Consider the following 27,122-nt stretch of genomic DNA (forward strand, 5'->3'; position numbering starts at 1 on the left):
TGTCCAGATGCTGCACACACTCTCGCTTTCCATCTCTGCCTCGACGCTCACTCCCCTCCTTGTGTTGTTTCTCTCGTAAACACCGCCACACAACAAACTCACACTTACCCTCGCCCTCTCCATCTCTCTCTATAACCATTTTTCTCTCTTCTTTCTCCTTTCTCTGCTTTTTCTCTTCTCCATCACATTTCAATGGCCGCTTTCAACGTCTCTTCCAAAATGACACCGCTCAAATTCCACGCGGTCCCGACCTCCGATCGTCTTTCCTGGTCGAAAAGCGTCTCCGACTTCTCCGCCGGGTTGCATTCGCGGAGGAGATGGGAGCGGATGCAAGTGGCCGCCCTTCGATCCATGAAGATCACGGAGCATGATCAGATGCCTGATCTCACTTCCCAGAACGGTCCTTTAACTTTTGTGAGTTTCTGATTTCTGTTGTTTTCTTGTTTTTGTGAAGATTTATTTTGTGGTTTGTTGTGCTCTGTTAAAGCGAAGGCCTTGGTTTGATCGAGGTGACAAATAGGATTTTTGCGATTTTGATTCGTTTTCTTGGGAAACGACCGGATTATTTGGTTCTGATTTTGAAAGGTTGAATCTTTTGTGAGGAATTGTGTTTTACGTGGCTAGCCTGCAGGTGTTGTTGGAATGAATTTTGCAGGTGTTACTTTGGAGTGTAAGCTGCAGACCAAAACTAATAAAATAGTAACGGAATTTTTTGTTGAAAAAGAAAGCAATTTTGGAAGGTGCTTTCATAGAAAGTGACATTGAAAGTTGCTTGCTGCTAGTTCATCTTTGTAAGTTTTGCTTTGGATTGTACAAGCAATTTTCGTGTTTGAAAGTTTCTTGTAATTTGGCATCATTGAGACATCACTGGTTTTTGTCTATGACAGATGTTGGTGAATGATTTTAGTGGTGAAGTGGCACTTGGTAATGCCTAACCCATAAAAAAGCGGTGTTGGAGTGGATATTTATTGGATTCGAGTTTCTTCTGTGAACTTATTGTCTCTTATGAGTGAGAAGTTTTAAATACAGAGAGGTTTAAGTTTAGATTAGTTTAGCTTAGCTCATTTCTTGAATCTTTCTATTCATTCTCTTCCGTTTGGAGATCAAGCTCTTAAAATCTCAATATTAATGGAGATATTGGGTTTCAGAAACACAGAGCTGTTGACAATTTCTTTATAACAGATTTGATTTGGAGAAAATAACCCAACTAAGCACCAAAACATGAAAAATGTCAAATTAGACTCTCAAAGCCTCAATAAAATCAGTAATGCATCATTTAGTGTCAATATGATAATCAAATAAAATAGAAGTCTACTTTATTGAACTACCTTATTTAAGTACCAACAAATCTAATAATAAATAATTTCAAATTTAATTTTTTTTTAATATCATTTCATATCAGATTAAGAAGAAATAGTGAATAATTGATATAATTTTAAATCCATAGAGTATATATCATATATTCACATGAATTTATTGTCATATTAGAAGTTAAAATTGCCAAAAAGAGTTTGAAGAAGTTGAATGATTGGGTTCTTCGGAGAGAATGGTGAAATAAAGATTCATGAATAAATTTTTTTATCTATTACCGAACTTTGTTGGCATCTTCTGACCATTATTTAATTAATGCTTGGAGCAAGAGAAATGAAATGCTGAAAATTGATGAAAGTAGAATGTACTAAAGAGGGCAAAACAAATGCAATTTATTGCAGGCAAGTAGTTCTTAATGATACTGATTTTATTTTATTTTATTTTATTAGTTTTTATGGACAAATGAGAATATATATTAAAAGCGCCTAAAAAGAGGCGTACCAATGTACAAACGATGTACACAATAGATGGCTAATCTAGGTGAGAAAAAAAAAAAAAAAATCCTTCTCCTTAGTTGAAAATCAACCAATTTGCAAAATTTGTCATAGTTAAGTGGTCTTCTATGTACATCCTAGTCCAATTCACAAAAGTATGCATAAAATTGGGTTTGATTGCCCAACATTGTTAAAAGCCTTCTTGTTCCTTTTCCTCCAAAGAGTCCAAAACAAGCACAAGGATGTAGCCCTCTAGGCCTTTTTTCGTTTCTTCCCCACAAAAGAGCCATGCCAACCCAAAAAGTCCTTCTACTTGAAGAGTACATTACCCAAACCACTTCAAAGAGAGAGAATATAAACTGCCACAACATACTTGTTTTAGAATAGTGGAGAAGCAAGTGACCTGTCATTTACTCCGCGCCTTTGTACAAATAAGACCTATTTGACAAAGTCCACCCTATTCTTCAGAGTTAATTAAGAGTTAGAATTCTACCCAAAGTCACTTCCTCGACAAAGAAACCAACCTTCATTGGTGCCCATGTGCTCCACACTACACTTGTTGGGAAAGACTCACTATCTCTCTTGGTCAAGGATGAATACGGGGATTTAACCTAAAAATTGTTGTTCTTGGATTCATTCCATCTCATTTTGTCCTCCTCGTCCCCTTTAACTGACAGCAATTGCAATTTTCGTGGGAAAGCCTCTATTTCCTCAAGATCCCAATCATTAAACTACCTTGAAAATTGGGGGCTCTAACCACCCCCTTCCCCCACCTGCTCACACAACTTTCCCACTCATCCATCTTTGTGAGATGCGATATAGAGTAAGCTCTTTCAAGGGTAAATCCTCATACCATAACTCTTTCGAGAATTTAACCCTTCTTTCATTCCCAATTGAGAAGTGAGATTTGTTTTTTATGCCTTCACACTCGTTTATGAAGACTTTCACCCCCATTTCATATCCTTCTCTTGACCCTCTCGAACACGACCCCCTTCCTCCTTGCCAAACTTCCCTATTATGATTTGTTTCCATAAGGACTTCCTTTCAGTAGTAAATCTCCAATTCCACTGCCAAGAGAAGCCTTGTTTAAGCTTGAAAGATTGCGAATATCAAGACCCTTGTCCTTTCCCAAGTAGACTGTGGTCTAATTAACTAAATGAGGTATTTTCTTTGGAGCACCTCCTCCCCACAAAAAGTCTTTTTGGATCTTCTCGAGTCTTGCACTGACCTTTCTTAGAATGACAAATGAGGACATGAAATAATTGGAAGGCTTGATAATGTGTTTTTGATCAGGGTAAGCCTCCCTCCCTTAATGATATTGGATTGTGAGTAATTGCAAGAAATTGTGAGCTAAAACTCATGATATCAGCTTTCTTAATATTTGGGTTGAAACATCCAATTCTCAGTGAAGAAATGTAAAAATGAAATTGGAGGTTCAAATTTTCTTGGTATAACTTAATATTTAAGATCTCATTTCAAGACTCGATGACTCGTTGAGATTTTGGTCCGTGTTATAGATGTAAAATCAAATAGTAACTTTTTTTGGTAGATAGGTTGCAATTATTCTTTCTATGAGAGAGCAGGTCCAACTTGAGTATTTCCATTGTCTTTTTAAATTGTATTATATGGCATGTGTATTCAGGCCATAGTACATTGCTTCATTTGTTTTTCATCGGTTTTTTGGATGTAGGCACTTAGGTTGGTAGAAGTTTGACAGTTGGCTGATGAATGATCAGAGGTGGTGTTCCTCAACCAATAACTGAACAACTTTAAAGGGGATGTTTCATAGTTTCAAGTCTAGATATATGCATTTATTTTGGTGGTACTTGACAAAACCATAGCTTTAAGGGAATTGGAACATGAGAAGAAAAACAGAAATATTTGTATCTACTGAAAAAAAGGGCATAAATTTGATTAACTTTAATGGATTAAAATGCGTGTCACTGTGCTGATTTCCTTTCTAAAAAGAAATTACTAACTTGTGATGAATGTTTTATGGAATTGCACATATGGAAACTATAGGGTGTATTATTTTTATTTATTATTTATTTAATTTTTTGCATTGGCCTCCCACTGAACTGTGATACATGTTGCTGATATTAAGAAATAAGATTAAATTTAAGGGAAGAAGACTTAGTAAGAAGTTCATTAAACAACTGGGCAACTGCAGCATGAACAAATTATAAAAATTAGAAAATAACAGTTTCTGAAATAAAGATAAAAGGATAGAGGCTGCACGCTTGGAGACACTAGTTGGACTCATGGAGATTTTTATTTTTTTATTTTTTGGTGATTGTTCCCTCACGCTAAACTCAAACTACTCATTACGAGATTCTGATCCTATCCTTCTAGCTGTTATAGCTTCTATGCGATTGTCATACCATTTTCCATTACCATAGAATCCTAACAAGCATCCTAAGATGGTTCTTAAGAATTCTTCCCAAGCCCTTAAGCCTAATATGGCACATATTTGGAATATTACTTTTAATTCCCTTTACCAAATCCCATATGATGCGTATGCACTTAAGAAGTATCATACCCATGTTTCTTTGTATTTGTGTTGGGGAATAGTTCTTGGGGTCAATGTCCTGGATGTGGCTGCTGGTGTGAACTTCAATGTGCAACTTGGATGGGAATGTGAACATCATCCATGGGGCAGGTCATCTTGGTCACCAACATCTTTCAAAATTGACACAAATGCTGCCACCACCACCATCATTATCATTTCAACTGTTATGCTGCAATATATGGAAAGATGTCACTTCATGTTAATCGCCAGCTTGCTCCTGTGGTGTGCTCTTTATTTTAATCAAGGTTTAACATTTCAAACTCTAGCCTACAAAGTGTTAGATTTCCTCTTTCTTCAACTCTTTGGTGTGATGTCATTCTCCTTGAAGATTAGGTGTGATCAATAGGATTAAAATGGTCATTGGTATCTTCTCATTCATTAGGTTTTAAGACTTGGCACAAGTTGTACTGCAGATTTTTGTCAGTTTATTCACGGGTTTCCTTTTTTAGCTTGTTTTAAAGCTCGAACGAATGAGCTAGAATATAGTCCAAGTGACTTCACAGCTGAAGGATAAGAAACTTTGGTTTAGCACCTTGATGGTGATACTTCATTTGTATTGGATTCTAAATTGGAGGAGGTTAGTCACTTGAGATTGTAAGGTGTCCAATTTTTTTTTGGGGGGGGGGGAGGGAGTGAAGTGAGAGGTAAGAGAGGGTTGAGAGTGACAATGGTCTTGTGAGAAGATTACAATGTTGTGGACAGTTTCAAATTCAAAGAGAATATTGAGAATTTAGTAGAGCAAGGTTTCTATTTGTCTTCCTTTTTAGGAAATGGAGCCTTTTATAATGCTCCTGAATACTATCTCTCTACCAATTGCTGAATGATAGGGGGAAACTTCTGATGGTAGCAAGTTTTTCATAGACACCAAGAATCCACATTCCCTCATTTTTTTGCTGAAATAGGCTTGATGCTTCCCAAATGCACATATGTGAATCCCCAACTTTCGCCATCAGAAAAGGATCTTCTCACTAGTCCCAAAAGCCTTGACCTTTTTTCGACCTAGTGGGCATTGATTCCTGACTAGGATAAGTGTACTACTATTAGGATGTTATGTCAAGGATGACACCTTTGAAAGGGTATTAGAGAACATCTTGGAAGAACGCGTTGGCCTTTTGCCTTTAAAGGCACATGGCATTGCCTCTACCAAGTGATGAAATAAGTGGAACCCCCTTCATCTATCACACATGTTTGTTTAGATTTTATGGGCATCTAAAGTATTTAGGCATCCATCTAGAAGTAGGCATCCTTGCCCAAATATAGCAATATTGCTAGGTGGGAAGGGGTATGGAGACGATGAATGTAGGAGAAGGTTTGAAGCTGGCCATGCAGTGCATGTCTGGGAGTGAAAGACACTTGGGGACATGCTAGTGGAGAACTATCCTTCCCCAAATAGTGCAATATTGCTAGGTAGGAAGGGGGTATGGAGATGGCGAATGTAAGGGAGGGTTTGAAGCTGGCAATGTGGTGCATTTGTTTGGAGGTGAAAGACACTTGGCAACATGCTAGGGGAGAACTTTCTTGTCTGCATGCTATTAGGCTGCATCGCTCTTGGCATGTGGTTATGTCATAATGATGACAAGGAGACACATAATTGAAAACATTACACACACAATTAGGCCATGTGGGATGTTCGAAATAGGACATGCAAATATTGGAAAATATGGTGTACTCTACCTAGCTTTGGAGCCAATAGTTCTTACTCTTGGTTACACTCTCCTTTTTGGGAGATTTGGCGGAAGGTTGTTAGGTGGTGGTGTTAGGCGTTGATGAGAGAACAAAATTTCAAGTATGCTAGTTAGAGTGCATGATATACAATGTGGGCCTAAATCATACAAGCTTAAGTTTTGTGTAAAGTTGGCAATTGAAAAATGTTGAAGGCCCAATTTCTTTCAAACTATTTGTAAATAATAAAAATTAGGTAATATGTTGACTTCTCTTTTTCTTCTCCTTTTTGTAGTTAATGAACAACACAAGAATATGGAGTCTTCTAGGGCATTCCGAAATTTTGTGATTATTATTTCCAATGAGGTAGCAAAAAACACAAGTTTTAGTAATTTTTTTTTTTAGGTCTTAAGCATCTGTTTTGTTTTAGTAGTAGCTTTCAAATGAATATCACTTTGTAAGCATATGCACATCAGTAATTTTTTTTTTTAGGTCTTAAGCATCTGTTTTGTTTTAGTAGTAGCTTTCAAATGAATATCACTTTGTAAGCATATGCACATCCTATGGAAACGTTCATCAGTCATAGCAATGAAGGGATTTGCCTCCTTAGCCTCATTTGTATTACCATGCATGCGGTAACTCTAGGTTCCTACCTAATTGCTCTTTTGTGAGAATAAAAAGTTTTTGGCCTCATGATCTTGGTTGGATAGGGTTTGGCTAGAAATGGATAAATTGGATAAAATGATGTATCCCTTTAGCCAATTTCTCTGTTTTAATTGATGGCTTACCTATGGGATTTTTCAAAGTTTAAGGGGATTTGAGACAACTGGACCCTATCTCGTCCTATCTGTTTGTGATTTCTATGGAGGCCCTTGGTAGATTGCTCTTGAAAGCTTAGGATAGTGGTTTTATTTTAGGATTAAAGGATGCGGGAAGAGGGGGTGGGGGCGAAGAGATTTCTCATCTCCTTTTTGTTGATGACATCATTGTTTTTTGTGAGGCCTCTTAGGAGCAAGTAACTTTCTTATGTTGGTTGCTTATGTGGTTCAAAGTCATGTTGAGGTTGAAGATTAACTTGGAGAAGAACGAGATGATTTTAGTGGGGGAGGTGGACAATTTGGCTTGTGAAATTGGGTGTAAGGTGGGATAGTCGTCTTCTTCTTACCCGAGGCTTCCCTTGGGGGCCTTATACAAGTCTGTGATGGTTTGGGATGGGGTTGAAGAACAGTTTTGTAAGAGGCTCTCGTTATGGAAGAGATAACACTTCTCAAAAAGGGGAAGACTCACTTTACTTCCCAGTACTCTAGCCAATTTACCACTCTATTTTATGTCTATGTTTACCATTTCAAGAATTGTAAGGTTGAGATTAGAGAAGATTCAAAAGGATTTTATTTTATTTTATTTTATTTTTTTTGTTTGTTTGTGGGGAGGAGGGGTCTTAGAGAACAAAATACACTTAGTCAAGTGGTTAACTGTTTGTAAGGAGGACTAGGTTCGTTTTGTTTTTTTGCTTAATAAGGCCCTTTTTAGCAAATGGTGTTGGCACTTCTCTAGTGAAAGAGATTTGTTGTGGAAGAAAATCATTAGGGGAAAGTTTGGGGAGGAAGAAGTGGGTTGGAGGTCAGGAGTGGTGAGAAATCCTTATGGGGTTGGGGTTTGGAAAAAGATTGGGAAGCAGTGAGAATTTTTTAATAGGAAGATTTCTTTTGAGGTGGGTAATGGGAGATGGGTGAAGTTTTGGAAAAACACGTGATGCAGTGAGAAGCCCTTATGTGAGACTTTCCCATCCTTGTTTGCCCTATTTGATTCGAAGGAGACATGGGTAGCTGATTTTTTGGAGCAACGTGGGGAAGGAGGTAATTAGAACTTTCATTTTGTTAGGAACCTTAATGATTGAGATTTGCGTGTCATGGAGCGGTTTGTTTCTAAACTCCAAGAATAGATAGTGAAGAGGGAGGAGGGGGAGAGAGTAGTTTGAAAGGAAGATAACGAAGGTCTTCTTTGGAAGAGGGCTTTCCTTTTTGTTGGAGACAAATTATACCACCCCTTTCCCTTTAAAGATAATATGGAACTCGTAGATTCCTTCGATGGTGAGTTTCTTCACTTGTGAGGCTTGTTGGGGAAGGTTTTGACTTTGGATTAGTTTCAAAGAAAAGGGTGGATGTTGGCCAACAAATGTGCATTGTGTAAGAGGAGTCAGAGTCCATTGATCATATCCTCCTTCATTGTGACTAGGCGAGAATTTTATGGCAGTTGGCATTCTCCATTTTTATTATTCGGTGGGTTTTTATCTTGAGTTGATTGGGGAGACTTTCCTAGGATGACATGGTTCTTTTGTAGATAGAAGACATATTAAGGCTTGGAGAGCTATTCTTCCTTGTATTTGCTAGATGATTTGGAAGGAAAGAATTAGGAGAGTCTTTGAATGTGAGGAATTGTTAGATCAAAGGCTAAACAATATTTTACTTAATAATTTCTCTATGTGGGTTAGGATGTATATAGGTGGAGGATATACGCATTTGGTTGATTTCATAGATTGGTTGGGGCTTGGACGAGGGAGTGTTTTTTTGTGTGTACCCTCTTTCTTGTTTTTTGTTTAATGCTCTTTGTATACAACCCATGTACTCTTGTGTGCTTTTAGCGTTTATTAATACACTCTCTTACTTGTCAAAAAAAAAAAAAAAGGGTTTTTGGCCTCACAATCTGATAAGTCCACTTAGTAGATTAATATTCAAAGACAGGCTTCACTTGATGTTTCTCAACTACTATATTTAAATCAAACCCTATCAGTAATGCAAAAATGTTTTAAGATATTAGGATGAAAAACCAATAGTTAAAGCAGGAATTTTAAGAATCCACTATAATTGGCAATGCTTATAAGATTTATATTGGTTGAAGGCCAATGCAGAATTTGGTAGAAGAGGATTTAGAAAGAGAGAGAGAGAAGAAAAATCCAGGGCGTCTCCAACATGAAGCCTTAGGTCATCAAATTCTCAATTCAAAATTCATCACTCTTACAGCCTCTTTTATAAATTAGAAATCCCTAACATTGATCAATCCTAGTCCTGAATTAAACCAACTCTAACCATTAGTTAAACAAAAAAGGCAAAAAAATTCATTACTCTTACAGCATCTTTTATAAATTAGAAATCCCTAACATTGATCAATCCTAGTCCTTAATTAAACCAACTCTAACCATTAGTTAAACAAAAAAGGCAAAAAAATCTTTATTATTATTTTATTAATTGAAAACAACAATTTTATTGCATTGGAATATTAAGTACAAAGAAGGATGACAAATCCTTCCAAGAAGTACACGGTCCTCTGTACAAATAGAACTACTGTAACTTGCTGCAATAGCATGATCAGTATGTTACAGTTACTTGCTATTGTAGTGTATCAAAATCAATAAATGAATCTGTAATTTGTGACTCTAATACTAGGTAATTTCTTTCTAAAACTCAACATTTTTACCTTGTTATTACTATTTTCCTTTTTTCTTTGATGATTGCTATCATTGACTACCTAGTTTGTTGTTAATTAAACCAAATACCAAACCTTTTTTTTTTTTTTTCTTTTTAAAGTTTAAATATAAAGAATGTCTAAAACAAATCCCATTTGATTTGTTGTTGCATCACAATCAGATTGTGTCATTATTGTTTCATGGATATTTACATATAGAAGGATTTTGTTTGGTTACATCCTGGGTTCCAACGCCCATGAAAAGAACATATCATATCAAAATACAGTTTATGACTTTATGGTGAGAATATATCTGTTTTAAGAGTGTTAAGGATCATGTTTATTGTGTCGTCCTTTTATATTTTTATGATATTCATCATATTTTGCAATCTATAATTTGGAAATTTCATATTTTTTTAGGATACGGTGAAGACTCCTTTTGAACTTCAATCTAGTGATTCCACTCTGGGAAATCAGAGGATAATGTCGAATCCTCGACGGAAAACGAAGATAGTATGTACTATTGGTCCCTCCACTAGTTCACGAGAAATGATATGGAAACTGGCAGAAACTGGAATGAACGTTACACGTTTGAATATGTCACATGGGGACCATGCATCGCACAAGAAAACCATTGATCTGGTCAAAGAATACAATGCTCAATTTGAAGACAAGGTTATAGCCATAATGCTGGACACCAAGGTATGCTGGTTGCCAATAAATGTTTCTAATTCTTTGTCAACTTTCTTTTTCCTCTTCAATAATGATTATTAATTTGAGATTGAAAAGGGATTACAATTGCATACATTTTAAAGAATGTGTATTACTTTAACATTTGGCAGATATTAAAAAATCATTGGTACACACTCATTATGAATGGAAAATAGAAACAACTATATTCAATTAAAATTATTAAATAAAAGTTTATGATTCAATATGCAGACTAGGAGGCATAAATGATACTTTTACAGCTTAAGTTTGTATGATTCAATTGTTGAAGCTCCTAAACATACAAGTAAGAAAGTTTAATTGATACTGGCGATTACAAATAGTCAAGTACTGTATGAGAATTACTCATGCTTTAATAGAAGTAAGAAAAAGATTTGTTGACTTTCTTTCTTTTCTTTTCTTTTCTTTTTATTTTTATCTTGTTTTATGTATCTTTTAAGTTGATAAATATTTCCACTTCTAATGTTGCTTAACATGTTATATGTAATTTTAGGGCATAGAACAAAGTGCTTTGTCTTTATTTATAAACCACGACTAATTAATACTCATAAAAAAACTAATGACCAGATGAATTTTAATAGTGATTGCCATGCACTATTCTTTATTTGAACAAACTGTCTTTGATAACTGTTCCTTCTTCTATGAACTCATTTATATCTTTTCAACTTTCTTTCTCATCAATATTGTTTCTTATTTCTGTTCCTGGAGTAATAATTGTAATATCATGCTTCTACGTTCTTCCCAGGGTCCTGAGGTCAGAAGTGGAGATGTCCCTAAACCAATCATGCTTAAGGAGGGACAAGAATTCAACTTCACTATTAAAAGAGGAGTCAGCTCAGAAAACACTGTCAGTGTAAATTATGATGACTTTGTGAATGACGTGGAGGTTGGAGATATACTTCTTGTTGATGGTAACTATAAATGCCTCAAAGTAGCATTACATTGGTGCATGAGTGCACTCATATGCAGAACTTAGCCGTTTCTGATAGAAGGTGTTCATGCATATATAGCAGGGACTTTGTAAATTTCAAAAACCCAATAACAAAGCGGAAGAACTTCTTAATTGATCAGAATTACAGAATAAAGGGATAAATATGTCTTAGGGGTACCTGCCATTTCCTCGAGTTATTAATTTCCTTGGCTAGATTTAGATCTATTTCTGGATGATTATTTTATTAGTTCTTTGTATTTGTTGAATGATTCTAATGTTATTTTTATGCAAAACTAGCCATATCTGAGAACTGACTGGTGTTGTTGCTGATCCAAATAGTTGGGAGGGGGCTTATTTGATTAGAGTTGAATTGAGTAATTTCCGTAATAGGAAATTGATTAATATTGCTCGAGTGTGATCATGATAGATGTAATAAATTGTCTGTCTGCATTTCCTGAACATCCCTTCTACAATAGGCCAATTCTTGTCATTTAATAAATTGAAGTTTGTTACACTTACATTAGGTTTTGCCTAGGTAATTGTATATTCATATTTTTTTGATCAAGTAAATTACTACAAACTTGACAAATGTGCTGTACTTGTAAGTCCAATTCACTGGTGATAGAATTTTCTTCCTTCTATTGTTCTGAACAATCATTAATGTTGTTGTTTCCTAACCTGTGTTTTCTTCAAGCAATTTGCTTATAAAAAAAAAAATCATACTGGCCATATTGCTTATTTGTAAACAAGATTTAATGAATGATTTTCTGATTTTGTGCTAGGTGGAATGATGTCATTAGCTGTGAAATCAAAGTCTAAGGATTTGGTTAAGTGCCAAGTAATTGATGGTGGTGAGCTGAAATCAAGGCGTCACTTGAATGTGCGTGGAAAAAGTGCAACTCTGCCTTCAATAACAGGTTATCTTTTGTTCTTATGTTTTTTTCGAATAGGTGATTTTCTGTTTCTATTTTCCATGAAGTTGATATGATGTTTCTTTTCCTTTTATTTGTCTACTTACGTGTTATTTGAATTGTAAAAAATATACAATCTTTTCCCATTACTCATGTCATTTCAACAGACAAAGACTGGGAAGATATCAAGTTTGGAGTGGACAACCAAGTTGATTTCTATGCTGTTTCCTTTGTGAAAGATGCTGAAGTGGTCCATGAGTTGAAAGATTACCTCAGAAGTAAAGTGCTTGTTCCATTTTCATCTGTTCCGCGAGATCTAATTTTAAATGGGTAATCTTACTTTTCTTTTGTACTATGTTAAATCTCTTCTGCAGGCTGTGGTGCAGATATTCATGTGATTGTGAAAATTGAAAGTGCAGATTCCATACCAAATCTTCATTCCATTATTTCTGCTTCTGATGGGGTTAGTTTTCAGTATTCATAAAGAGTCACCTCATGGATCTTTTATGCTTTACGTATTTATTGTTAGACAGGACAAATAGGAAATGTTATATTTCTTTCCCCCCCCCCCCCCCCCCCCCCCCTCTCCTTTTGACTCCTCAATGCCACATTGCTTTATCTTTTGTGGGAAAATGACATTCATTGGAAAGCAGGAGAAGTACAGATGAGGGAAAGATTTCCTTAAAGCAAAGAACCACGGATAAGCAAAGGAACAATTTATGCACATAGAAGAGAGTGTCCCTCCCCCCCCCCCCTTCCCCTCGGCCGCGAAAAAGAAAAAGAATAAAAATAAAAATAAGCTTTATGGATGAGTAAGATGCTGAAAGAAGTCGTTTAAAGTAAAAGCTCTTCCTTTTGCTGGAGAGTTTGTTCCCAAGCTTGCATTTGCTCAATCAAAAGAACAATCTAATGATTTGGAGCTATAGTACATAGGTGCACATGTGGGTGTGGGTGTAGTTGTCAAATCAAATTTTATCCCCAAATGTAGGATATCTGGAAATTCTTTCATTGTCAAAGCAGCCAAAAATTTTCTATTGGTGCTGGATGAAGTAACAAAAAGACAAAGATATAATTCTATAAAAAGATTATCTCCATATCCATTTTGAGTAGGGACGACAAATTTGACATGACACAATAACATAACTTGAAAACTACACGAATTTTAGTGGGTTTGTGTTAGGTATAATCGTGTTCGTGTCGTGATCTTTTCAACCTATATAACTCATTTAATAAATGAGTCATGTTTGGGTTTGACTACTTAACTTGTTTAACCTATTTTCTTATTCTTATCAAAATGACTTGTTTACTTAATCGTGCCAAAGTGACCTGTTTATGATACAACCCATTTATAATCTTTTAACCCATATAAATTTATTAATTTAATATATTTCAAAATTATGAAAAATTTAAAAAATGATTTTTTTAATTATAAATGTCATATAGTTAAAAAAATTAAATAACTAAATAATATTTTATATATTTCATTATGGAGATTAAAAATATTGTATAATTAAAACATTAAATAAAATTATAAACAAGTGTAACATTAAGTTTCTATTCAGATACACTTCATGTTTTTTGGTTTTATAATTAAAAAAATAATAATAACTTTTATATTAAATGCAAAAAATTTTACAAACTTACATTGAAAAAGTAATGGTTTTAAAAATTGTTTAAAAAAAATTAAGGTACCAATAAATTTTTATTACCTTAAATATTAAAATTTCTGAAAACTGATTTTGAAAGACATGGTAAATCTAGACTTTTTGTACAAGATATAGTATTTTTATATAATTAAATTAATTAAGATTTTTATAAAATTAAAACCTAAAATTTAAAGTAACTAAAAAATATTTTAAAATAATAAATTTATAAATTTAAAATTTTAAATAGGTTTAACGAGTTAGACTCGTGTTAATAAGTTAAATAGGTTAGAATCGTGTTAATAGGTCATTTATGTTAACTCATTCATAGGTCAACTTAATCCATTTATTAAACAAGTTAAACGGGTTGTGTGGTGTTACCCAAATAATAAGTGGATCCTTCTCATGTTAGGTCATTCTAACACTATCATTAAATGGGTCGTATTTGGGTTAAGTAAATTTTCACTATTTTTTACCTTGACATGATACGAACTCGACATGACATGATTCATTGTCACCCGTGATTTTGAGTGCCTGTAGGAGTTGCTAATAAGTTGCAGAAAATCAGGAGCAATTTTATTTGGAAGGGGATTTGGGGTGGAATTAAGAATCATCACTTGATTAAATGAGAGGTAGAGTGTAAGGTTGAGATTAAAGTGTGATTGGGATTGGGTAATGTGCCTCTCATGAATAAGCTCCTTTTGGAAGACGGCTTTAGAGGTCCTTAAAGAAAAAAAGTTCTCTTTAGTGAACTGTTACCAAGAGCAGATTTTGCCTTAAGGTTTAATGTTTGGAAGATGACCTTTACAATTATGGATACTTGGAGGAGCCCTCGGAAAACTATTCTTGAGGTATACTCAAAATTCTTCCCTGATACTAGATTTTTTGTTGGAGATATGGAATTTGTGGGTCCTGTCCAAAGTAAGCTTGTTTGCATGGGAAGCTAGTTGGGGAAAAGTTGACTTTAGATAATCTCTAGAAGAGAGGGCTCCGCTTGCAAATAAATATTTTCTTTGCAAACTTAAGGGGGAGTTTATTGATCATATTCTACTTCACCACACCAAAGCAAGGCTTTTTGGGCATCTCTTTTTTTCCTTGTTCAAAGGAGTTTGGGTGCTCTCTTATTTAGTGAAAGATACCTCGTTAAGTTAGCAAGGTTGCTTTGTATAGAAGGAAAGGAAAAAGGTGTGGAAAGTCGTCCCCCCCTTGCATTTTTTGTACAATTTGACAAGAATGAAATCAAAGAGCTTTTGAAAATAAGGAATAGACTGATTAGAAGATAAAATTTTTGTTCCTTTGTAATCTTTCAACTTGGGTTAGCATATACATAAGTGAAGGCTCAGTGCCTTTGTTTGATTTTGTAGATAGAGTGGGGTCTTGTTGAGAGTCAAGGTGGTTTTTTTGTTTCATCTTTTTTGAGGCCTTCCTTTAGGTGCTGTGCTCCTTGCATACATCTTGTGTACTTTGGTGTACTTTTTCCTATTATTAATTTACACATACCTATCTTTACCTATCAACAAATAAATATATAAATAAATGTAGCTATCTTTTTGCCTTGAAGGAGCCATGCTGCAGAATTGTGGACTCCAGAAGATGATCACCTTTTGGAAGTTCAGTTTCCTCAGAAATCTTTACAGCCAAGGGATAGCTGAGCATTTTTTCTGTTGAGCTTGGGCCCCCCTGTAAGTTTGTTTGGGAAGCCCATTCTCCTTGCAAAGATGAAGTTTTCCTTGGTTGGTTGCTCATAGAAAAGAAGATACTGATGAGAATCTTCTGGTTAGAAGAACAGAAAAATTCCTTATTTGCAATTATATCAAACTCCTCTTATTTACCTATCAAAAGAACAGAAAAATTGCCTGCCCTTTCCAGTTTGGTGTATAATTGTATTATGGGTACAATTCCGGAGAGTTCAATAATCTGTTTGTTTATCTCAGTGAGTCTTCTGGAAGCATCTCCTCTTTTCTCCAGGGGTGAGGGTGTAAATGAGCTGAGCCAGGCTAGGTTATACAATAGTGACTTGGCTCAGTTAATCATGATTGATGTTTGAGCTCAGCTGAAGTTTGGATGCATGATTGGGTTTGACTTGGCAGTATAGCCTAGTTACTTGGATCTGATCAGCTTAGGTAGGCAAGTACTTATTTTCAGGCATTAAAAAATGAAGTGGTTGATTCAACATAACTCTTTTCAGATGAGCACAATAATTTAATATTTTAATGTAAAAGTGGGAAAAAAACTACCACATCATGCGTGAGTCTTGGTCTTAGTTCAACTTTATACTAACACCGTCACTAAAGTAAAAATTGCCTCTGGTATAGAACTTCTTATCCCTATGTACACACATACCTAGATTTTTTACAACACCAATGATTGGACAATATGTTCCCCTTATGCTTGTCATCCTTCCAACTATCGAGTTAATTATATATTGTCAAGTGTCTGATCCATTACCTCAAATTCATTCTAGGAGACTTAAAAATAGAGCTCTTATCTAGGGCATTGAATGACTTGGACAATTCTTAGAAATATGATGGACGTGATGAATTTATCCTATCCAATAGCGTTGAAAAAGCTAGGATTTTGCTAAAAGTTATTGAGGGTTTAACAATAAGAATTTTAAAATCATGTGTAATTTCATTTTGATATTTGTTCATCTCCCCCAACCCCCACTCTCTTTCTACCAATGTTGTAAAAGGCTATTAAGGCTTACTCTTTGAAGCGAGCCTCAAGGTGAGGCTATGCAAATTAGCCTTGAGGCTATAGCCTTAATAGAGGGTAGCCAAGGCTTAAGCCTCACCCGATTGAGGCTTATAGCCTTGAGGCTATTAAGGCTTAAGCCTGTAATACTTAAAAGGCTTTAATGGGTTTAGGGCCTTTGTAGGCTTTTTGTATACATTTTTAAGATGCTTAAGCCTCAATATTGATTGGTCGTAATGACTTGTGCTTTTATGGGGTTTTGGTGTAAATTTATAAGTTTTGTTTTGCATCCAAGATTAAGGTTACCTTTTAAAAAATAAGAGCTTAGTTGACTACCAATCATGAAGAGATCGGGAAGAAGAAATAAAAGAATTGTTGGTCATTGTAGTGACCAAACTTGTATATAATCATTATCTTATTATTGATGGATAAAGAAAAAAAGGATCACTATAATTAATGGATAAAGAAGAAAAATGGATTGATATCAACATTGATGGAGAGGATAATGTAGCAATTCAATATAATTATAATTCATTAGAGGATCTGATTATTTGACAAATGCATGAGAGAGAGTTGGATTTTAGAAAAGACAAAGAAAAAAAAAGACTAAATTAGAAGCTATTGAAAATGATATACAATTGATTTGATTACTATACATTGCATGACTTTCTTATTATTTAATTTTTATGTGATTTTATTAGTATTTCTTTGATTTTTAAATTTTTTTTTTATTATTATTTAAATTGAGGTTTACACCTTATTTTGCCTGTAGAGAACCCCAAATTTCTCCATTCCTTATTCTAGGGTTAGGTTAAGTACATGAAAACTCCCTACGACTCTAAATTTTAACAACACAAGCATAAAAATTCAATTTTTATTAACAAGATCTAGATGAATAGTGCTATAGAAAACTTTACCTATGATTTAGATGTTCTCAGATCAAATCCTTGTAGTGAAAATGATCCTTGAAGAATCTGAAGGTCTCGTACACCCAAAGTCTTTTGCCTAATGACTCGAATCACGACTTTGGCACTCCAAAGAGTGGACTTTGGGAGGGACGATGCCTTGGCTCTCTCTCTCTCTCTCTTTGGAAGTGGAAGACGACAATCAATTGGAAACCTTAATCCCTATTTATAGGATTCTCCTAGTGGGCTGAAGTGACTTAAGCTCACATAGCTTGAGTCGCTTAATCTAGCTCAAAATGGGTCATAATTGATTAATTAACCACATAAGTCCATCTAATTAATCAATTAGTCCAATCCAAAGACCTTATTTACAATCTGTTGTGCAACCTTACGTAACTACCAAAATGACCTTATGCATAAAAGTGAATCTAAAGTCAATCTAACCCTCGTAACCTGTGCCAACATGGTATATGAGTTCAAAGCGGAGGCCACTGGGACCCATAAGGGTACTGGCCCCCTTAGAATCCAATTGTGAAGTTGATTCAATATCCCACTATAGAGAATCAACAATACTTCAGTACCCTATGCAAATAACAACGAGACGAACCTCGAGCCATAACCTACCATCCACTGCATACAATCTCATGAATTGGTATCCATAATCTAATAAGGTAGTGCTATCACCTATCAAAATTACCTCTCCAATCTTTGAGTTATAGATTATATTTATTATATGATCAATTGACATACTTTAACTTTAAGGAGCATATGTCAATTTCCACTAAAGGAAATGATATGACCATAGTCTTCTAGATCACATGTGCTTTGGATCATCCAAGAAGACACACTGTCTCAATCCCATGAGATATTATGGTGCCTCTATTGAGAATATCTATTGCTACCAATCTCTATCAATAGTGATCCAATCAATAGGGATATGTGACCATCTTAGGGTTTCATCCATAGGTCAAAACCTCCTATTAACTTTGGCATAGACTTAATATCCTCTCAAGGTTGAGAGTCCATGCAATATAGTAGTTTGGTGAATCATGACAATTGATAACTTTATGATATAATTCATCCTAGGTTCGGTCTAGTGTGCATCATACACTACTACACTCACCATTGAAAAACCATCTTAATGCCAAGACAAGTTATCCCTCCAATTAGGAGGTAGTGCACTATAGTTTTCGATAGATTGTCTAAATCCATGAGTAAATCCATGAATTGACTATGGACCACTCATCACTTTACAAGGAACCGATGACACGAATCTTTTGTGCAACTCCTAATTCCCCTAAGTCATGCACAATGCAAGTGATTTGAGCGTGTATGCTTAAATGACCAATTAATACATATAGGATAATAGATGGGAAACCAAGAAACATAAATAACTAAATTTATAAATAAATCTCTATTTGTTACAACATATCATGCTTTCTAAGGCTCAATCCCAACACCGCCTTGAAACTTACACTTCATCTCATTTGGCCAAAATGCCTCAAGATTGCCTTTAGCCTTTTAAAACATTGCTTCCTACACACATTGAGTGGCTAATTATGATGCATTCCTTCTATGTTGTGCATTGGAAATGCCTTGAATTAATTAATTGTAGTAAGATGCAAGAATTTGGGTTAGGGTACTTATCTTTTTGGGAAAATTGCTGCAACTCACCTTTATTTTTTGGGTCATCATGGTCAACTGAATCTTAATTGGTTGTTTTGATTGTATAGGCAATGGTTGCACGTGGGGATCTCGGAGCTGAACTTCCAATTGAGGAAGTCCCTTTATTGCAGGTAATTTGATGCTAATAATATGTAGACAAATTCCCCTTTACACTCCTATATTTTATACATATTGTTATCCTCAAAAGTTTGAATTAGGATGTAATTAGAACCAACCTTAAGGAAGAATGGCTTCTAAAAGCAGTGAGAATGTTTTCTAATTGCTCATTTATGTCATATGGTCTTTTGAACCACTTTGGCTGTTTTATTTCTATTTCTTATTTATTTATTTATAATCCTTTTCTGTTTGGATATTCCTTTGCTATTTAACTTCCCTCATGTTGAATCAGTTAAATAATGTTAGTCCATCATTTGCCCTTTTGAACTTGTCGAGTCACCTAAACCAAGTTGTTTGAGGAATGACTATCAGTGTTGTCAAGCAAATGCCAAGGTAGCTGGATTGGATATTCACTGAGACAATAATATGGAGCCAGTCCAAGGGACAAGTCACACAGGACCATGTTCAAAGGCTTGTTTACATCCAGATGAAAAATTTATAGATGATTAGCATATGTGCATAAAATGTCTTCACTAAAAATTATGATTTGAACTATAAATCTAAAGCTAACTTTCATCACATGTAAATGCTTTGCATTTAAAAAGAAAAAATCAACAACTATGATTGGTTCTAATGAAAATAATTAAAAATATACTATGGAAAATACGAAATAAAATAAAATTCCTATAAAAAAAAAACGAAATAAAATCAAATATAATTAAAATTAGTTAGAAATTAATGTATTTTAAAATTATTTAATCTTTACATAATAAAGGAAAATAAGTGAAATGAGTTTGAAGAACCATAGAAAAATAATTTATTAACTTCAAATCTATTTTTTATTTTCCTTTATTTTTTCTTTCCTTCTACTTTTCCTCTCTATTTTCTTTCCCTTGCATTTTCCCTCAAATTTTCTAGAAACCAAACCCTTAATGTTGAGGAAGTTAGAATTTAAAGTTTCTGTTAATAACACATTGTCTAAAAAGTAAAAAATTTTATATGAACAGATCTGCATACATTAGACCATAGTAGTTTTGTTGTTTGCATGCCCATACATGCGTGCACATACACATATGGAAGTGAAGCAAAAATAACCTTTTCTTTTAACATTTAGCCCTTTTTTTTTTTGTGATATTCTGAAAAAATTAATTAATAGTAACCATTGTGAAACTGCTTCAACATTTAAAGCCATGATAGGAAGCGACTGAAAAGTAACTGAAATTTAAAATATGTCCTAAAGGTACTATAAAATATTAGAAATTTAGAAAATTAGTATTTAGAATCCTACAATAATCTCAAAACAAATAGGATATCAGTTCAAGATGCTTATAAATAAAAGATGAAGATGTTGAAATGTAGACTCAGCAAATCTTTGCTTCTCATGTGAAAAATCTTGTGTTGTCAAACTACACGGTTAATCATAATTAGCCTGGCGAAAGTATTGTAGGTTGAACTGCTCTTACTGCCCATATTTGCCATCCTCAACCTGCAGAAGCATATTATTTTACCTCATTCCTTTTTGGATTTGTGAGGTTCAGAAACCAAGACTAGAATAATATTCTATTTCATTAACTAAGGCTCTAACGAATATTTGGAATAGTAGATTTTGGAAATCATATTGGAAAGGCCCCAATTACCATTCTTGTGGCAGAAAAATAATGGTACTTTGTTGATACAGTTCTTGAGTTCTTCAAAATTGTTGGAAATATTGGGTTTAGGATGTTGACCATGTAATATAGTTTCCATAGTTAAGTATCATATAGTTGTACAATATTATATAGATCCTAAAATTTTGTCAGTATTAATTTGTTTCCTTGTTATATTCCTTGTATCCTTGTTTAGATTCTAGAGTCAAAAACTTTGTTCAATTAATAGCCTTGTATCAAGACCTTAGAAGAAATAAGAAAAGAATTTTTCTCTCTTGTTTCTAATCCTTGTTTGATGGGAGATCATGCCTACATGTGAGGAATGGTGTTGGAGAGTATGATATATATTATGAACCTAAATCCTACAAGCGTAGCCTTTTAGGAAAATTGGTAGTTCAACAAAAATGATTAAAAAAGGCTCCTTCTATTTCTGATCAAAAAAAAAAAAAAAAAGTCTCCTTCTATAGTTATGCCATTTTCTGGGAAATTAGATTAATATACCAGCATCATTCAGCTTACATTGTGTTTTTTCTTCAATAAAATATAGATTTAATCTTTTTCCTTTAAATTGTGATCAGCCTTTTCAAAATTAGATGAATATACAAACATCATTCAGCTTACATTGTGTTTTTTCTTCAATAAATATAGATTTAATCCTTTTCATTTAAATGGTGATCAGCCTTTTCAATCAGTGTGAGTTCATTTCTTTTCCTGATTCCCTTTTCCAATTAAACAAACTAAATCTCATGTTAACTTTTAAATAGGAGGACATCATTAGAAGGTGTCACAGCATGCAGAAACCTGTTATTGTAGCAACAAACATGTTGGAGAGCATGATTAATCATCCTACACCAACAAGGGCCGAAGTTTCTGATATTGCAATTGCTGTAAGAGAAGGTGCTGATGCAGTTATGCTTTCTGGAGAAACTGCCCATGGAAAGTAAGTCGCCCTGGCTAGCATTTAGTCGCATCAATACCAAATTTGAATTTGTTTATGCTAGCAGTACTAACTTTTTTCTTTAGTTTCTTAGTTAAAACAGTCTAATGTTTCGTTAAATGAAAATCTGGATTTTATTTTTCTCTTATTTGGAAGGTTGCATAAAAATCCAGATTTTATTTTTCTTTTACTTAAAGTTGCATTTGTGGTGTGTTATTAAAGTGCGTAATGATTCTATGAGAAATAGGGTGTGAGCAGAAACATTGAACATGTTTGATTCATTTTTCTGAAAACAGTTTCTAATAATGGTTTTTGAAAAAAAGAACATAAAATATTTTTTGTAATTTTTTTTGGTTAACTAATCTTGTCAATGTTGCCAAATGTTATAAAGTCATCAACCCATTTACTGTTTATGGTTTTTATTAACTTTAAGAAAAGATTTCTGAAAATAATAAAAACATCAATTTACTGTTATTTGAAAAGGCCCATTTTTTAACTTGTTTCTGTAAGAACAATTTTCTAAAAATTGAAAACAGACTAATATATTTATGTTTTTGTCTGCTTGTTTTTGAGAATAGAAAGCAGTTCTCAAAAAACTGAACTAAACATGCCCTGTTATTTTTGGGGATTGTTCTCACTTTGATGAAAGAGAAGCCAATCATGTGACTGATTTCCACTTTGGTTTTGTATCTGGAATTGAAATCTTTTTGTTGTTTATCCTAGACTAATTTATATTTGGTTATCAAAGGCATAAGAGGGTGTAAATACATTGTGTTTTTTTTTTTTCTAGGCAAAAAAGTAATATATTAAATAGCACCAGAAAAAAAAGACTCACTAAGTACACAGGATGTATACAATTACTTTACAGGGCAACAAACAAGAACAGAGAAAACAAAGACATTCCCTTCCCGTACTTGTTACCTAACCAATTAAAATATGGATCCATCCTTTAAACCCCATTTAACCCACTCCACAAAATTATACATAAAATTGGATTTAAGCTCTCGATCTGATCATACAGCATTGTCAAAAGCCCTCCTATTTCTCTTTCCAAATAATCCAAAACAAATACAAAGGAGCAACTTTCTATGCTATCTTCCTCTTCTTCCCAATTAGAAGTCTATGCCAACTTAGTAACATGGTTTTAATTGATGAATGTAGCACCCATGAAATTCCTAACAAGGAGAAGACCATCTGCCATAAAATTCTTGCGTTGGTACAATGAAGTAGGATGTGCTCACCAGATTCCTCCTTGCCTTTATGCAAAACATCTATTCACCAAATCCATCCCTCCTCTTTTAACTTTTCCATAGGTCTGGATACACGCCTCTGTGATTCTTTCTTTTCTACAGTTAGGTCTGGATTTATAGTTCATGTAAGCAGAAATTAATACCTAAACATTTTCTAGATTAGCCATCTACTTGAATTGTTTAAGATGCTAAAACATCCCAAATAGTCTTCGTTAGATCCAAATTTGTAAATCAAAGTTTGGCAGTACAGGTTGATGGAAGAAGCTTTTTCTTGCTTTCCAAAATAGATTTTTTTTTCTGTGAAGAGGAAAAGGAAAAAAAAATCCTTAAAACAAACCTTGTTATTGGGTTTAGACTGGAGAATTTACCTTCCACTTAGCTGTAACAAAAGATTCTGAGGCCTTCGAGTAAAGTTGGGTTCCTTGATCAATCAATTTAAATTTTGTCAAAATTTCTCATTGTACAATTGCATGATGATCTTTATGTTTGGAAGAAATAAAAAGTCAATTAATTATCTAATATTAAAAAAGCCATGATTTTTTTTCCTCTCAGTTTTCCTTGATTTAAAATGAACCAACATTAGGCATCCAGTTGTCCATTCTCTGCATTTACTTCCTATTTGTTTTGGTTGAATTGCTATTGTTGTTATAGCATTGCATGCTCATGCTGAACAACGGCCTAACTGGTTCAGTTTCTTGTTGTACTTTGAAGTACACACTTAGGACTTCTTCTTTTGAATGTCTTACTTGATGTATGTTTGTTTCCTAACTGTTATATCAAATGTATCAAATTGTAACAATTTCTCAAGGTATCCGTTGAAAGCTGTTAAAGTAATGCATACTGTGGCATTGAGGACTGAGTCTAGTCTACCAACCAGCACAACTCCTCCAAGTCAAACTATACCCTACAAGGCAAGTATTGGTTATGATAACAAGCCATAGCATGTTTCCTTAATGTTATGAGGTTTGGAATGTCCATTTAGTCCCAGAACATCATTTATATATTTTGAACACATGATGCTGGGCTCTGTGGAAATTGAAACAATGATTTATAAACTGTCTTTTCTAATTGGTGAAATCATAGTTGGATTGGATTCTGGGACCATTGCACTGGTTAACCTTCAAACCAGTCCAGGTTGCACCATAAACTGTTCATTTGTAACAGTATTAAAAGTGTGGCTGAGGGTTGGGAAATCAAACCTTTAATCTTTAATGCCTTTGTGGGATCCCAACCACCATGTCAACCTCATGTGTGTTATTTGCTGAAGCTTTTATTTGGTTATTTATTTTTTATTTTTCTCTCTTGTTACCTGGACTGGACCAATAGGGGGTTAACGTGTAATTGAACCTGATGAACATTGACTCATCCATTATGATAAGTTGATGTCTGGTCCAGGTCTGATTGATATGATCCTAATCACTGTGTATTATATTCCATATCTAAGTCCATCACATCTGATTACTTTCTTGGTATTCTTTTACAGAGTCATATGGGTACAATGTTTGCTTTCCATGCCACCACTATGGCTAACACTCTTAATACTCCCATCATTGTCTTTACAAGAACTGGATCCATGGCTATAACTTTAAGCCATTATCGGCCTTCCTCAACAATCTTTGCCTTCACTAATGAGTAAGTCCAAATAACATTACATGGATTATTATTATTATTATTATTATTATCATTATTACTATTATTAAATGATTTGATTTTGATTTCTTATATGTTCTGTAACTTGGATAATGGCATTTATGTTGGTAAAAATACAGACTTATTTCCAGATGTTTTTGCTCTGGAATGGTTAGCATGCAGGTGTATCTTTGCATTTATGATATTAATACTAAATATGTGTGTAGTTTGATCGAGACAGAATTTGAAATATGCATGTGTACTCTTACTTAAGTAGTGGTTTGGAAGTTGTGTTGCAGTGACAATAAAATAGCTATTTACATGCCATGTTGGACTCTAGAGGATAGTTTGGCTTATTTCATGCTCCTGATTCATATTTTGTAGGGACCCTCTTGATTTGTTCAATCTGAAATTGAAATTCATATTTGATACTTGAGATAAATTTTGTGGGGCAATAAATTATGATGCTTATCATGTGTATGTTTTATCTGAAGATTACCTTTGCTGTGGCTAAGAATGAGTTATATGAACCTTTTATTTTTGGCTCAAGGAATTGCCAAATTCTTATGCTCCCCCATAAGAGTAAGAAGCACTCTGAGTTAAAAAAGTTCAAGATGACTATACATGCCCTTACATGTCTCACATGTGAAGAGATTAAAAAAATACCTTGGGATCATTGGAAGATACATAATGACTGCTGGTAGTTTCTTGGAAGAGGTTTGATATTACACTTTCTTGTAGTTTGCTTGCTACTTGCATTGCCTAGCTGCTTTAAGTATCTTCTTCTTGTTTGCTGGTGGTGGAAAGTCTAAATTCTTACATGCTAAGTTATTTCCTGAAAAAATAATATATTTTGTCATGTGAAAAAGGGTCTAGAATTAAGAGTATTTCAGGCATCAATTAAAAGTGAACTAAAGTTTTTGAAATTAAGGTAGTTGCTTGAACTTTATAGAAGCCATGGTAAAAACTTTAATACTGAGATAACTGATGGCTGTTTCTCTTAATTGATTGGTAGATATACTGAGTATAGGAATATTGCTTAAGGACAAACTGAATATGAAGATGGTGTTTTAATTGTTTTCTTTAATCACCAGGTTGATGATATTTTATTTTTGAAATTAGAATTCCGGTAGTTGTCCTACATTGTTGGTGTTCTACTGGGAAAATTCATCTCCACTATGGAGCTTGTATGGCTTTTTAGTTTTATTTAGGTTCTTTCTTAGTTTCAGCTTCAGGGAATGCCATACATACGTACATGGTAAAAATATATATAAGATAGAGAAAAAAAATAAAAATTGGTTGCTGTATATTAGAGAAGCTGGTAACTGGTGCTGAATTAGAAATTCCTTCTTTTTTCTTAAAATTTTGTGACATGAATTTTGGCAGAGAAAGAGTTAAGCAGAGGTTGGTGCTTTATCATGGTGTGATGCCTATATTTATGCAGTTTTCAGATGATGCTGAGGAGACCTTCTCTCGGGCCCTCAGCATACTAGTGGTCAGTGTTTTTCTTATTTTTTTTCATTCTCTTTATGCTCAGATCATTACTTCATGTTGTTAAGTGTCTCCAAATTTTTCATGTGTAGAACAAGGGCCTAATGAAGGAGGGAGAGCATGTGACTCTTGTTCAAAGTGGAGCACAACCAATCTGGCGTGTTGAATCTACTCACCACATCCAAGTTCGTAAGGTCCAAGGTTGATTTTGTACTTATGAAGAGGTTTCATTTTTTGCTTTTTTTTTTTTCTCCTCTTTTTAGTAATTGGAGTAGCTGGTATCTCAATGCAACTTTTGGTTTTGATTTAATTAGTAACAATCATGTGTTTCGGTTTCTTCTGTAAAATTGTGAAATTAGATGATGTTCTAATGAGTTTGAGGAAAGTTTGGTATTTATTTGAGATGTTTTTGATAGAATAATCATTTGAATAATAAAGTTCCAATAGGAGTAGGCAATTATTTATTTTGTATTTTGATGGGGAAGTGATAATAAATCATCCGGTCATTGTGGCAATGGATTTGGGATTACCTGCATGGTTGTTTTGTTAATTTAACACAGAGCTCTATCTTAGTGCTTATGAACTATTCCTATGCAAATCTTAGAAATAAGCAGTGGATGGATGAAAACATTAGAAGTTAGAGCCATAAACTTTTCTAAGACACACCATTTGAACATCCAACTATGATCTTGAGCTTGAGTGGAATCCCATGAAGTATCTAGTAGAGTTGCCATTATTTTTTTGGAATTCAGGAAAAATCAACTACTTGAACTTTGGCGTCTCCATCCAATAAAATTTCTGAACTGTTGCTAGCCTGAAAGTGGATTTGGTGGCTTCAGCCTTGAATATTTAGTCAAAACCTTGAGCAGTTTCTTATTGCTCTGGTTGTTCTTAGGAGAATTCAGAGATGGACATCCTCTATGCCTACCTCCCAAAGTTGGGATGGAGTTGAAGGTTGTCAACTCAGATAGAAACTCCCTACTCTTGGTTTTCATTACTGATTAAGGATCAAGGTTCTTTAGCATATTCCTCTTGATTGATTGATACCAAATTTGCCTCCAGATATTGGTTATCAG

The 27,122-nt window shown here is 34.2% G+C and overlaps 1 protein-coding gene across 1 annotated transcript; it reads left to right on the top strand.

Moving 5' to 3' along the window:
* LOC117931543 (pyruvate kinase isozyme G, chloroplastic) lies at positions 1-26,510 on the top strand. Its single transcript, XM_034852516.1, has 12 exons — positions 1-414; positions 9,919-10,200; positions 10,973-11,138; positions 11,941-12,075; positions 12,237-12,347; positions 12,444-12,532; positions 19,045-19,107; positions 21,504-21,679; positions 23,735-23,837; positions 24,410-24,558; positions 25,942-26,050; positions 26,139-26,510. Exons 1-12 carry the CDS (start codon positions 193-195, stop codon positions 26,250-26,252), a joined length of 1,719 nt encoding a protein of 572 aa, XP_034708407.1. The 5' UTR covers positions 1-192; the 3' UTR covers positions 26,253-26,510.
* Positions 26,511-27,122: the final 612 nt, after the last annotated feature.

Source organism: Vitis riparia, chromosome 2 (genome assembly GCF_004353265.1).
Source record: "Vitis riparia cultivar Riparia Gloire de Montpellier isolate 1030 chromosome 2, EGFV_Vit.rip_1.0, whole genome shotgun sequence".
NCBI classification, from domain to species: Eukaryota; Viridiplantae; Streptophyta; class Magnoliopsida; order Vitales; family Vitaceae; genus Vitis; species Vitis riparia.